We start from the raw sequence: 15,068 nt of genomic DNA on the forward strand, positions 1-15,068 counted from the left end.
GAACCAGCCACCTTTTCAGGAAGTGCTTTAAAGTTTTAATGTGAGAAATCTCCTGCAATAGTCAAGCTGTCTATGGCTGAAAGCCTCAAGAGAACAATGAAACCTGAAGAAAAAAAGTGGAGATCATTTACAATTTCAGAGGAATGCAAAAAGGGCAATCTGAATGATGCAAAGTTGATTTGAGCCCAGTGGACTAGTAAGCCATCCTGAACCCAACAAGTGGGTCTGTTTGAGGCAATTTTGGGAAACCCATCCTTCTCTGCATCAAACAGAAACAAACCTTTGGCTTTAAAGCACTCAGTCACCTTGCCCCTACCTCACCTAGTTACTCTCCTACTACAACCCATCCTGCACACTTCGCTCCTCTGGTGCTAACATGCTCTCTATACCCCAATCTCATCTATCTAGTAGTGGACCACTCACTCACGTTCTGCCTCTGGCCTGGATCATCCTCCCTCTTCATATCTGATAGACAATGACTCTCTCCTGCCTTTAAACTCTTACTGAAGGCACATCCCCTCCAAGAGGCCTTTCCTGACTAAGCTCTCCTTTCCTCTTCTCCTGCTTGCCGTGACTCGCTCCCTTTATTAATCCCCCCTCTCAGCCCCATGGCACTTATGTACATATCTGTAGTTTATATTAATGCCTGTCTCCCCCATTAGACTTTAAGTTCATTGTGGGCAGGGGATGTGTCTTTTTGTTGTTATATTGTACTCTCCCAAATGCTTAGTAGAATACTCTGCACTCAGTAAAGTAAGCTCTCAATAAATATGACTGACTGAATAATAGTTGTGGAGACCTGGAAGGCAAGGCGTGAGCCTTTCTTAGCAGCTCAGCACTTAGATCATTCCAGCAGTAACAGCAGCAGCAGTATTTTCAAGAGCAGCTGTCAGGGACATGAAGAGACTATGGACGTCAAACGAAAAATGGAAGGAGTTTTGGGGACAGGGAAGCCGTTGAAGAAAAAAAATACTATATTCAAATTGGCATTATTTTAAAATTTATAAACGAAATGAACCATAAGAACTAATCCCCTGATTTTCAGTGGTTTCTGTGATTCCGAAGAAAGAATGTTATATGACATTACATTGCCTAAGTACACAATTACAATATTCTGCATAGTTTCACTGGAGAGCAAGCAGAAACTGATTGATTAATTCCAACCTACTGCTCTGCTGAACAACATCAGCTTTCTGGATAGCCACTCACCAACTTAACTAGCTTCTCAATTTAATTCTGGTTTTTTTTTGTGCATATACATACAGTCTAGGGGATGCTTCCTATCGGATCCCTTCTGTTGCCCAGTGGGGATCTGCAGAGCAAAAAACTACCAAGTGTCATGTTTTTTTTCTGGATTATTTTTGAATCTTATTTCTGAACCTTTCCATCTGAATGACTTTACCTTCTCTGTAGCCAACTATCTTTCCAGTCACCATCCAAAACGACCTCCCCATCCAAACCCTTTTTCGATCTGCTCGCTCACTGCTGTTACCTCTACAGTAGTGGTTCCCAAAGGGAACCATACTAATTAGTATTATTAACCATACTAACTAGTTCCCATACTAATGCTATGAGGACATCATTTAGAAAATTGGGAAAGGACAACAATACAAACAAGTGAATTTCATTAGAACCTTCTTAATGTACAATAATGACTCCATTCATAAACTCTGCCCATTGCCCCCTCAAATTTTTAGATCAACTCCTTCCTGAAAACCCTAATGCCCCACCCAACCCACTCTTCCACACCTGAAGGTCTGGCCATTTTGCTGAAAAAAAAAAAAAAAAGAGAAAAACCATCAGGTGTGAACTCCCCCAAACATCCCCCTCAAATCTCCCACTCCCTCCTAAACCCACTCTCTCATCATCACCGCTCAATAAATCACCCACCTGCTCCCCAAATCTTCCACTTCACTTGTTCCTCTGACCCCATCCCTTCTCACCTTCTTAAAACACTTGAACCCACTCTTCCTCCCTCTCTTACATTCTTCAACTGTTCACTCTGATGGTTCATTCCTATTTGTCTCAAGCACACCCACACCTCCCCTACTTCTTCTGAACCCGACTATACTATTCAGTATTGTCTTAATTCCTCTTCCTATTCCACCCAACTTCCTGTAAACACCAGTTGCTTCAATCGATCAATAGATTTATTGAGTGCTTAGTGTACATAGAGTGCTCTACTAAGTTCCTGGGAGAATTCGTAGGCATGATCCACACCCTCAAGGATTTTAACAATCTACCAGGGGAAAAGGAGGAGACATATTACATATCACAGACAGGAGGAAGTTGTAGAGTATATAAATGCAATGGGTTAGGGGGGCACTGATTTTGGAGGGGCAAATTGCTAACATGGTAGTTGAGGGGATTTAAAGTGGGTAGATGCTGAAGTGGTAGAAGGTAGGGGGAACGGGGGAATGGTGGAGAAATGAGAAATTAATCAAAGGAGGACTTTCAACATGGGGGGAATGGTGGCCTGATGGCCACGAAGGAGGAGGGAGTTCCAGGCAGAGGGTAGGGTTCAGTATCACAAGATACTGTTGTCAGCAGAGACAAGACCTAGGAAGAGTGAGTAAGTTTATCTTGAAAGAAATGAATAGTGCAAGTTGGAGTGCAGTGGGAGAAGAAGCTACGAGAGAAAGGCAGGATAGTCCATTTCTATAATAAGGTGACAGACATTTCAAGAAAAAAAAGTGTCGTTGGCTAAAAGACATCTGCACCTCTCGTAATATGCCTCACTAAGTAAGCTTTTACTGATTTCAAAGCATTGACTCTTTATGCTTGTTTCTGAAAATTGGTTTTATAAAATTCTTCATTGTAATGGTTTTTAAAAATGCATAGAAACCAGATATTGACCTTGCTTCCATATTTGGATAATGTCATTTATTTAAAATTGGTCACAGTGAAAAACCTCATCTTGATGTTATTGCCTGTTTCCTTTCAGGAGGGGAGGTGAATGAAAACTCCTAAGAAATGGAATTGGAATGACTCCAGTCATGAAAGTGTCAGTCACTACTCCATAAATTCAGTACTGCATCTTGTAGGAAAGTGAGTGCCCTTTCAAATTCTCCATTAACTAAAAAAAACCCCAAACATCAGTGGATCATTCCACTTAGGCAGAGAAGTAGAACACTCTCCAGCTGCTTCTTCCACCACTGCTTTCAAACATTCTCATGTCTCCCCTATCCTAAAAAAGCCCTCCCTTGACTCCACGACTCTCTCCAGTTATCGCCCCATCTCCCTCCTACCACTCCTCTCCAAACTCCTTGAGCGAGTTGTCTACGCCTGCCATCTCAAGTTCCTCTCCTCCAAATTTCTCTGGCTTCTGTTCCCTTCACTCCACAGAAACTGCCCTCTCGAAGGTCACAAATGATCTCCTTCTTGCCAATCCAATAGTCTCTTCTCCATTCTAATCTTCCTAGAGCCCTCAGCTGCCTTCGATATTGTCGACCACTCCCTTCTGGAAACATTATTCAACCTTGGCTTTACTGACACTATCCTCTCCTGGTCCTCCTCCTATCTCTCTGGCCTCTCAGTCTCAGTCTCTTTCACAGGTTCCTCTTCAGCCACTCACTCCTAAATGTGGCTGTCCCTCAAGTTTCATTCTGGATCCTCTTCTATTTTCCATCTACACCTACTAACATGGAGACCTAATTTACTCCTATGGCTTCAACTTTGCAGATCATTCCCAAATCTACAACTCCAGCCTTTCTCTAACCTTTTCTGCAGATTCCCATTTCCTCCCACCTTCAAGACATCTCTACTTGGAGGTTCTGCCATCACCTCCAATTTAACATGTGCAAATCAAATTCTTTACTTTCCCACCCAAAACCATGTCCTCCTGACTTTTCCATCACTTGAGACAACACTATCCTTTCTGTCTCTCTAGCCTGTAACCTTGGTGTTATTCTTGACTCCTCTCTCTCATCCAACCCACATAATCAATCCACAACATTGCTAAAACCTGTCCTTTCCTCTCCCTCCAAACCGCGACCACACTAGTCCAAGCATTTATTCCCTCCCGCCTTGATTACTCAATCAACCTCCTTGCTGACCTCCCTGCCTCTGTCCCTCCCTACTCCAGTCCATACTTCAGTCTTCTGCCCTGATCATTTTTCGACAAAAATGTTCAGGCCATGTTTTCCCTCTCCTCAAGAACCTCCAGTGGTTGCCCATCCACCTCCATATCAAACAGAAACTCCTTACCATCAGCTTTAAAGCAATCACCTGGCCCCCTCAGTCAGCTCGCTAACTCTTCTACTACAAGCCAGCCGGCATACGTCGCTTCTCTAATGCTAACCTTCTCACTGTACCTCGATCTCATCTATCTCGCCACCGACCTCCCGCCCACGTCCTGCCTCTGGACTGAAAGGCCCTGCCTCTTCATATTCGACAGACAATTACTCTCTCCAACTTCAAAGTCTTATTGAAGGCACATTTCCTCCAGGAGGCCTTCCCTGACTAAACCCTCCTTTCCTCTTTTCCCATTCCCTTATGCGTCACCCTGACTTGCTCCCTTTACTCATCCTCTCCTCCCAGCCTCACAGCACTTATGTACCTATCTGTAATTTTGTTTATATTAATGTCTGTCTCCCCCTCTACACTGTAAGCGTCTTGTGGGCAGGGAATGTGTCTGTTATATTATGTTGCATTCTTCCAAGAGTTTAGTACAGTGCTCTGCACACAGTAATAGCTCAATAAATAGGATTGGCTGATTAGACTGTAAGCTCATTGTGAACAGAGAGTGTTTCTCCCAACTGTTCATTCATTCAATAGTATTTATTGAGCACTTACTATATGCAGAGCACTGTACTAAACGCTTGGAATGTACAATTCGGCAACAGAGACAATCCCTGCCCATTGATGGGCTTACAGTCTAATCAAGAGATTCAAGAGTCTAATCAAGAGCATGAGATTCAATTTCAATGTTGTACTCAAGTGCTTAGTACAGTACTCAGTACACAGTAAGCACTTAGTGCCATTTATAATTTGTCTGATATATGACAGATCAGTCATTATATTGAAGTAATTAATGAGCAATTTGACAGGTGATCCATTTTTACATGATTGGCGCTTGCTTCTAACAATAACACAGTTTTTGTTAATCATCATTAGATTACATCATTAGATTAATATTTTAATCTGGTTTAAATGGGATCTTGGCCACCCACATCTTCCTTAATCTTACTTTCAGGTGGCGAATCTATAGCCTCTCCCCATCATAATTATAGTTACGTATCCATGGGCTGATTAACAATGGAAATCCTGTAAATTCCTTGTGGGTGTGGATCGAGTTATTTATTTTGTACTTCCCAAGCACCTAGTAGTGCACATTTGATAAATACTACTAGTACTCCTACTTAAGTGTATTAAAGCCAGGACATGAGGCACGAAAAAGATTTTAAAGTAGGCGTTCTGATAGGATTTTAAGTCATGAAAATCTGCACCCCTACAAAACGAAACTAGCAGGAAAATGAGATAAATTTGTGGACTTGGTTGCTCTCTAGCAACTGCTTGTGGTTAACTTGTGAATTAAACTCTGGAGTAGGATACGTTCCTGGGATGCTATCAGCAGAATGAATAAAAGACACAGAATGGAAAATCCCAAGAAAAAAAAGGACCTCACACTAAGCAAGATTTTGCAGTATCTTAGGGCCCTTTATATCTTCTGGTTGTCCCAAGAAGGGGATTCAGAAACAAATGGACACCGTTTGGAAGAGGGATGGAGAAAACTAAGATGGAGTGGTTTTACTAGGCACAGCTTCTCTCTGGCATTGTTTCATAGGAAGATTACGAAATGACTGCAGTCAGGGTAAGTAGTTGTCCTTTCCTGGATTTCTAAGCTTTCCTATGGTTATTTCTTTCAAATAAAAACTCCCATTCCATTGCTCTATTTCTGGCTTCTGGTCATCTTACAGACTCATGTTTAATGCTGGGAATGTAGGTCCCTACCCCAACTCCAGCTGCTGCCCTGGGATTTGACCAGCCATAAAAGAAAGGGCAGTGAGCCAGCAAAGTTGTTTTGATAAAGAATACCCTCAACATCTGTCTTAAAACCTTGAGGAAGCGGGCTAGTACCAATGTGCAAAATAGAGAAAAAGAAAAGCAGAAAGCTCAGCTACTTTTCAATGCATTTTCTCTTTGTTTCCCATCATCTTTTAATAGCCTCAGGTACTGATATTTTTCTCCCCCTCATGGAAAATTGCCATCTGCTTTACCAAACTGACATACATACAACATAAACGTAATTTCCAGAACAACAGATTGCTATCACAAATACTTCACGGCAGACAAAATTCTAAGACTAGCTCGAGAGAAAAACCCAGTCCCTAGGTTTGAGCAATGGGTGCATCAGAATAAATTATATTCTCTAAATACTCCTTATTTCATCTTGTCCAATTGTGAGATGCTTTCAAAAAAATAAGCCAGAAATCAACTTGCACTCAGAATAAGAAAACTTGCAATGGTAATTCCAATGATAAAATGAGAACAAATTGCCTGGAACTCATAAACAGGTTGACTCACTTGCAATAAAATGACCACGATGGCCAGAAGGCTAAATGACACAACCACAAATAGCAAAAGGTTTCACTGTCCATGACTACAGCAATTGGCTAGATGGCAGACTATTCACGTACTCCTTGTGGAACAATATCTTTTTCATTTCTGGTCAAGGGAAATTATGCTGCCAACAGTGCTGCCTCTGAATACTAGGGCAAATGATACACTAAGGAAACTGACATTCTACATTAAACTTGAAAGTTTTCAGGAAAAAAATTGTAAAATTATTTTCCTAACTAGCTTTTCCCCTCTTAACATGACCAGATAATCTATCGGCTACTGAATTCACAGAAATATACAGAAATTAATATGATTACTAATTGTCAATTGTATATCATTTTCTTAATGGTATGTGTTAAGCGTTCACTACGTTTCAAGCACTGTTCTCAGTGCTGGGGTAGATTCAAGTTAATTAGGTTGGACCACAGTTCTTGTTTCACCTGGGGCTCACAATATGTATATTTTAAATCTAATCATTGTTTTTGTAGTAGCTTCATGTGAAATTTTGGGCATATATTTGGGTCCTTAAGCAAGTGGCATCTCATGATTCTAAGGAATTACTAGTATCAACAGCATGAATTCAGGGAGAGTAGATTTGGCAATCAGGTCATCCATGCCACATCTGCTCCAGGGGTCCCTGAAGTGGGCTACTTTTTAATTGACCCTTTCCTAAGGAACCAGGGTCTGCTCTCCGGTTGTCTTCTCTGCTCTTCTGGTCCCCAAGGGGAAAAAAAAAAACAACACCTCAGAATTCATTAACTATGATCTAACCTTGAAACTGGTGGTTTGAACGGCAGTTTCAGGTTCATGGTTTTAAGTCCATTCCTTTGACTCAGTTTCTCCTGTAAAATGGGGTAATATTTACCATTATCTGCCTCACATGGATATTGTGAAGATTAAAAAAGATTAACATTGAGAAATGGTTTAAAATTCTTGAAGACAGAACATACGCATATTCACTCAAAGAACTACAAAATAACTCAACTATTTTGCAGGACTTAAAGAGATTACAATATGACAAACAGCAGGTGGCACCATAATCCCAAAAATGAAAACGTCAAACTATATTGTACACATCCAATTGTTCTTAAATCGTGAAATTGCTTGCAAAAAGATTTCATCCACAATGGTACTGACTTACATATACCACCCTTTGGTGGTAGGGCAATCACTTCAGATGAAATCATTTTTCTGAAGGCAGGTATGAAAAGGCAAGAAGAATCAAGAAAATGACTAGGAAGCCAGAATAACTTTTTTGGGGTATTTTCAAATACATAGCTACACAATTTTCTCTATTCCTCTTCAAGGAATTATAACTGCTAATTAACTTCTATTCAGAACTTCTGGAAGTTCCTACTTAGATTTCCTTAAAATCTGCAGGGGTTATTGCAGGATAACATAATTTTCTCTCAAAAAGGCTTTAAATCTCCAATGACCTATGAAACAAGACAGAATGTTACTAGGTGTCTTGTGGGGAGTAAAAGCACAAGCCATACTTCTTGTTTTCGTCTAAGCATTTCCTAAATTTGTCACTCAATCTTGCTTTCAAGCATTGCTCCAACAGAGGGTTCACTCGGGATCTGTGTCTGTCCACTACAGAGCAACTGTTCTCTTTAGTAACATGGAACTTCTACCACTGGGTAATGAGAAAATTAACAGAATGGTAATATAATTTAAAAAAGAACCTCTCAAATATCAAAGATTAGAAGCAGATCAGGTAACGAGAAAATCAACAGAATGGTAATATAATTTAAAAAAGAACCTCTCAAATATCAAAGATTAAAGCAGATCACATAGGGGGTAGAGATTATTAAGACCTCCCACATCAGATTGAATAAAACAGTTAGACAAGAGATTACGTATTGTATCAGGTAAAATTGTTTTACTTACAGTAGGAATACAAATCTTGCTTAAGGGATTTCCGTCTAGTAGGTATGAGCCATTAAATGTCACATACTCATCATAATACTGAGGTGCTTGAGGTATGACACTACACAATAATTTGCGTTTCTCCTCTATTTTTCTCCTTATATGCAAGTATTCAAAATATGGATTTGCTCTTTCAGAACTGTACGGTTGAATCTCATCTAGTTTCAGAGAATCTACAACGGCTGCTAGAGACTGCTGAGTTTTCTCCTTTGCTTGTAACAGGGAGGGATTGACTTGCACAGGCTGAGGCACCCGGGACATTTTTCTTTTACGTGGATGGTGAATTTGAGCATCCTCTTCCTCTGTTAATCTTATCCTTCCTCTAGGAGAGGCAGACTCATTTTCTCTTTCTGATAATGGCAAGCAGCTCGTAGGGATCTGCTTATTCTGATTTGCAATTACATTTGCTCGGTTTCTGGTTACCCTTGGTGTAGTTTGATGGTGTTCGGCATGTTCCTCTACTTCTGGCCTACTTGGCAGATTACACTTGTGTTCCTCTGGTTGGATCAAATGTGGCGAGTTACTCTCCAAATTTAACAAAGTAACCTGTGATGGGTCGTCATTGCCTATAGAAACCATTCCTTGCCCCGTTAGACTGTAGTATTTTTGGTTGGCTGGCTCACTTAGATTTCCTTTAGGCACTCCTGCGTATAAATCAAAATCGGGTTTATTGCTAGACGAATGAGTCGAAATTACATGTTCAGGTTTGTTTTCTCTTTCATTTGGAATGATCTGAGTGACAACTGTGTTATCTTCTTCAGGAACTTGAGAGGTTTTATAAAGCAGTTTACTAAACACAATCGGAGGCACACTTAGTTGTGGGCAGCCGTCACTTAAAGGGAAATCTTTTTCAGACTGTAGCGCAGGGAGAGAACTAGTCCTTTCAAAATGTGGTGCTGCATCTTCGACGGCATTCTCAGAATACAAAGTGACAAAACTATCGGTCCTTTTAATGTCTGTTGGGAAGACAGTGTTTTCAATCCCTTTGGACGGATCAGGGACGGAGTCTAGATCAGAGCTGATGGCCTGAACTGAATTAAGCTGTTGTACAAAGACCGACCCGTGGTTACCAGAACCTGACAGAGACACATGCTTAGACAGACATTCCAACTCTGAGACTGCCTGGATATGGAAAGAACAGGGAGGCTGAGATGGCAAATAGGACGCTGCTTCCTGGGAACAGGAATTTCCTAAAAGTTCAGTTGGGTGTTGAGGTAATAACTCAGAAACACTCTGTTCTTTTACTGTCCTATTTTCAGAATTACATAAGCCGTGGCTAGCCAAATTCTGCTCCGACACTCTGTAACTTGAGCAGTTAAGGTCACTGGTGCTTAACGACTCAAGTCGGCCAAAAGCCACGTCCCACGGTTTATTTGGCTGAGCAATACTGCTCTGACTGCACAGTTCAGGGGGCATAGGGCTTTCTGCTAAAGGACTCATTTGAGCAGTGTTTTTAAACAAGTTTGAATCTGATGAAATGTATTTGCCAGGTCTAGTTGGGGAGGACGTGTAACTGGAATGTAAGTTGGGCATATTTGAAAAGTCTTTTTCAGACATACTGCATGCGCACATCTCAGGCTTGGGGGAAATGCACATGTGACCCGGAACTGTTAGCAAAACACTCGGATTTTCTTCAGATACTGTTTGAAACTGCTTAGATTGCTCAGAAACGACAGATGGCATACTGCATCTTCGCACTTCTACAATAGGTCTAGGCTCATTTATAACAGGTTTCCCATCTTCAACAGAAGATGACCTAACATAGGGGAGAGGAAGTCGGTTGGCAAAGGATGGTTTCATCTGGTCTGACAACTCAGCCGTGCCAACTGACTCTCTTTCAAGGAGGGCTGGAGATTTGGCAGTGGGCAAAAACGGTGCCTGGGTAAAGACCATCTGGGAATCCGAGGCTTCTAACATGAAATCAGAATCGTACTCAACCATCGGTCTTGGAGTCGTGACCGTGGTATGGCACGAGTCTTCTGAGCTGGCAATGGAAATCATGGACACTGACCGAGAGCTCAGACTTGCCTTTTCACTTTCTGACCTAGGAGATCTGTTTAAACTATTATCTGAAACCAAGGGGGCCTTTCGAAGGTTTGTTATGGTTTTGGTATCTACAGACTGAGACCTGTTACGGGTAGCATCTTTCGATTGTTTCTCCTTGTTGTAAGCTTCCGACAACTCTGAACTTTTGGACCTAATCAGCTCTTTATTTTTCATGTCACTTAATGAATATTTTGCTCTTTCCTTCTCTTTCATCTTGAGGTCTAGAATGGAACGATTCCTTAGCCGTTCCTTTTCTTTCTGCTTAATTTTTTCCTTATGTTTTCTATGCCACTGCTCGATTTCCAAGTCCTTAAGGCTTAGCATTCTTTCAAAACTTGTCTGCATTAGATCATCATTAACTAACCTCTTTTCTTTAGGTCTAATGTCTCTTGGGGCTGGCGATGCTCTGAGTTTTGGCTTATCTGCTTCAGATTTTAATTTAAGTAGATTATTGACTTGCGTCTTATCTTTGTGTTTGTCTCGCTCTTTGTACCTGTCTATATCTTTATCCTTTTTATCTTTTTCTTTTCCATCTGGAGTCTTCAAAGGTTCATCTTTTGGTTTTTCCTTTAAGGGAAAAAGTTTCTCATGAAATGTTTTACTGCTTTCTGCAATATTCAATCTCTTCTCTTCCTGCATATGCTTAGAATTGACTATAACTAAGCTTTCCTTATCCCTCACCCTTTCTCTTTTTTCTACTTCCTTTTCTTTACTTTTGCCTTTATCCAATTTGATATAGTCATTATCTTTTTCTGAGGACTTCACTTTTTTGTCACTGGAGTGCTTTTCTTTGCTGTCACCCGAATGTCTTTCTCTTTCAGGCTTTTCTCTGTCATGCTTTTTATCCGTTTTATCTCTACTTCTTTCTTTGTCATCAGGTTTTTTAATGGGAATATTTTTTATTTTATCACTTTCTTTAAGACATTTTTCTGTTTGCTGTAAATTTTTGTCTTTTTCCTTGGATTTTTCTATACACTCAATAACTTCTAATTTGTCTTTCTCTGGTTTATGGTCATGTTTCACCTTCTTCTCTTTTTCTATATTTTTTCTATCCATTTTCTCATGATCTTTTTCTTTATTTTGGGGTCGCTTCTCAGATCTATCTTTATTTTCCTTTAAGCTCTTTTCCTGTTTCTCCATTTCTATTTCTTTTTCTATTAAATGAAATCCTCCAGATTCTTCCTTGGCAGACGTGCTCAAAAAGGAAAATTCTGTTTCTTTATCTGTGGCTAGATTCTCCCTTTCTTCCTTCAAGTCCTTAATTTTTTCCTCCTTTAAAGATTTCTCATTTTCTCTTTTAGTTTTTTCTCTTTCATCTTTAAAACCTCTCTCTTTTGGGATATTTTTGTCCTTTGTTGTTTTGTCATCTTTTGTTTTTTCCACCTTCAACTTTTTTTCTGATGACAGAGATTCGTGGTCCATATTTAAGAACAGATCTTCAGTTTCATCACTTTTAAAAAAATTTTCTTTCCAAAATTCTCTGTCAAATTCAACATTTCTTTGCACTTCTTTAACACTGTCCCTATGCTTGTTTTTCTCCTTTTCAACATCCTGCTCTTTTCTGTGTTTGTCCTTGTCTCTTTCTTTATGCTTCAACTTATGCTTTTTTAGTGCCTTGCCCTCTTTGTCAAACTTTTTGAACATACAGTCTGAATTTTCAAATGCTGGACTAGGATCTTCCTCTTTAGTTTTTGGACTAGATTTTTCATTAAATTCTAAGTGGAAATCTTTCTGATGTTTGACTTTTTCTTTGTGTTTGCAAGGTTTTCCACTTGAACTTTCCAATAGGAACTCGGATTCTATATTGTTGTCATACCGTACATGGTCAGATTGTAATGACATTTCAGAACTGCTAGGTGATAAACACATTTTCGGGTTTTCTTGCTTCAGTGCCGTTGATTGCTTTTCACTGAATCCACAAGCAAGTTTTGAAGATTTTTCAGCAGGAAGCTCGAACAACTGTAATGAAGTCTCATCTTTTGGGCTGAAAGACTTTCTAAAACTCTCTTCGTCTTTGGTCCTCTCTAATGATTCTAATGCAGGACACCCTACTAAATTTGATATCCTTGTATTTTCTTTTCCATCTTTTTCTTGCTTCAATTCTTGATTTTCTTTGTTTTTGTTTGGGTTCTTTAGTTTCCTTTTTACTTTCCCTTTCTGCTTTAGTTCACTCGAAACTATGTATTCCTTTCTTGTCCTTGTATCAGAATTTGAAGTTTCAGGAGTAGAACATGGAATGGCAGCAATCTTTTTATCTTGAATTTCTTCATCTGAACTTTCAGAACTTGAATAAAGAACTCGAGATGGCTTTTGTTTTTTACCTTTAAATGATTTTGGAAATACAGTCTTTTCCTGTTTCATAAATAAGTTGCTTTTGTCCATTTCGCATTCCTCCTCTTTTCTTAGCTCTTTTCTCAGAAGGTGTCTGTCATCAATCATTTTATTTATTTCAACATCATCGTCTTCATCATCATCTTTGAACTCATATTCATCGAGTGCCGATGAAAGAGATGCTTTACTGGGTATTGCCTGTTTGCTTTCACAGACTAGAGAGTCTTTCTCTGTTTCAGAATCGATGTTTTCATCAACACTGGAAGGATTTACAGATGGAGCTCCTTCAGAATCTAGAAGAAGAAGAAAAAGAATCATTTGTGAAATGGGTTGGGATTTTTTTTAATAACTAATGACAATTTTAAAAATTATGACGAATAGCAAAGTTAAGGACATCAGAGAAATACGTTTCAGACAATTATTATTATTAAGTGCCCTCGAGTCATTTCCTATTCATAGCGACTCCATGGATATACTTTCTCCAGAACGTCCTGTCCTCTGCCATAATCCTCAAACTTTCTAACGGTTCTTCCTTTTCATACAAATGGAGGGGAAAAAAACCCTCCAGTTGACATTTGAAAGACCACAGGATCCTTATAATTAAGTGACTAGAGAAACAGCAATAGAAACAGTGTATGATCCCGAACACATATAAAAATTAAGTTTATCATTTCCTTGGGTCTGCCTTTGTGTGCGGGATATGACATGAGGGCAGAAGAGTGTTGGAAGGGCACCTCTGCCAGGATACCAGAAGCCTCTTTTGCTATCTGTACTTGCTCTTACCGCTGGGCCTCTTTTTGCTCTCTTACTGGTGGCTAGACCCCAGAGAAGCCAAAGGAGAAGCTCAGCAGGAGTGGAGGGCAAAAATAGAAAGTCCAACTGCTGCTGTCTCTGGCTCCCTAGAACTTGCATTTCAACCAGAAGTACTGCCGAAAGTGGCTGAGCAGCAGTAGAAGAAACAAACCAGTCTTTATTGCTGCCACGGGGGAACCTCGAGCCATCCTATCTCCAGTCATGATGGCTCATATAGTCCCTATTTGTTCCTCCTATGCTGCTCTGAGCCACTATATGGGTGATGCTTTGAAAAATATGCCTTCGTGGAACTGATTGGCGGTGTGAGGCATCAACAGGCACAGCAAACCGGATAGATAATAATTATAATAATTGCTAAGCATTTACTATGTAATGGGCACTGTACTAAGCGCTGGGGTGGTTTCGAGCAAATTGGGTTGGGCCCAGTCCCTGTCCCACATGAGGCTCACAGTCCTATTCTTAGCAAAGTGCCACGTGCTTTTTATAGTGCTCTACTCACAGTAAGTGCTCGAGTGAGAGAAGCAGCATGGACTAGTGGATAGAGCATGGACCTGAGAATCAGAAGGACCTGGGTTCTAATCCCGGCGCTGCTACTTGTCTGCCGTGTGATCTGGGTAAATTACTTAACTTTCTGCCTCAGTTACCTCATCTGTAAAATAGAGATTGAGTCCTATGTGGGACACGGACTATGTCCAACCTGATTAGTTTGCATCCCCCTCCAGTGCTTAGTACAGTGCCTAGCACATAGTAAGCACTTAAATACCATTAAAAAACAAAATCATCAATTGTGTTAAGTTGCTTTTTTAGGCCAATAGCCTAAAATTTTATTTACCAAATTTTACTAAATTGATAGAACCAAAAAGACACCCAACAAAAATGAACCAAAGAATATTAGCGTTTTATATGGTATTATATGAGAATAAATTGGTAGTCAGTACAATAAAGTATTTCTGGTAATGGAAACTCTAGTCTAAAATTATTACCAAAATACTTTGCTGGGCTTATCTAGATACTACATTAAAATCCTCACACAAGCAGAAGACTTTCCCCATCTCTACTGGCAGTATAATAAACATTACTTAATAACATACGGCTCAAACAGGCCCTTTATTAGCAAGTAACTTAGGAAACTTGACCTGGGACTTGCTACAGATGATCAAGTGGAATCTAGTGCTATTTATATATTCCTTCTCTCACTCCCAGCTCACAGAGCAGTGCAATTACTGATCAATCAATCAATAGTACTTATTGAGCACATACTATGTGCAGAGCACTGGTCTAATCTAAGCACCTGGAAGAGTACAATAAAGAAAATTATCAGACTCATCCCCTACCCATAATGATGTTACTAACTGTTGGAGGTGAAAAAATGCATTGGGCTATGGAAA

The 15,068-nt window shown here is 40.0% G+C and overlaps 1 protein-coding gene across 9 annotated transcripts in view; it reads right to left on the reverse strand.

The window, feature by feature from the left end:
• ANKRD12 (ankyrin repeat domain 12) overlaps positions 1-15,068 on the reverse strand; it is a 132,126-nt gene that overhangs the window by 15,988 nt on the left and 101,070 nt on the right. For 6 of the 9 annotated variants that reach the window (XM_029066412.1, XM_029066411.1, XM_029066410.1 and 3 more), the window contains one exon: positions 8,452-13,160. In XM_029066412.1, coding sequence (XP_028922245.1) covers positions 8,452-13,160 — 4,709 coding nt within the window. Of the gene's footprint in view, positions 1-11; positions 104-7,332; positions 7,404-8,451; positions 13,161-15,068 lie in introns of all 9 variants that reach the window. The other 3 variants (XM_039912139.1, XR_005660040.1, XR_005660041.1) reach the window with 3 other exon arrangements.

Source organism: Ornithorhynchus anatinus, chromosome 5 (genome assembly GCF_004115215.2).
Source record: "Ornithorhynchus anatinus isolate Pmale09 chromosome 5, mOrnAna1.pri.v4, whole genome shotgun sequence".
In the NCBI taxonomy this organism is placed as follows: Eukaryota; Metazoa; Chordata; class Mammalia; order Monotremata; family Ornithorhynchidae; genus Ornithorhynchus; species Ornithorhynchus anatinus.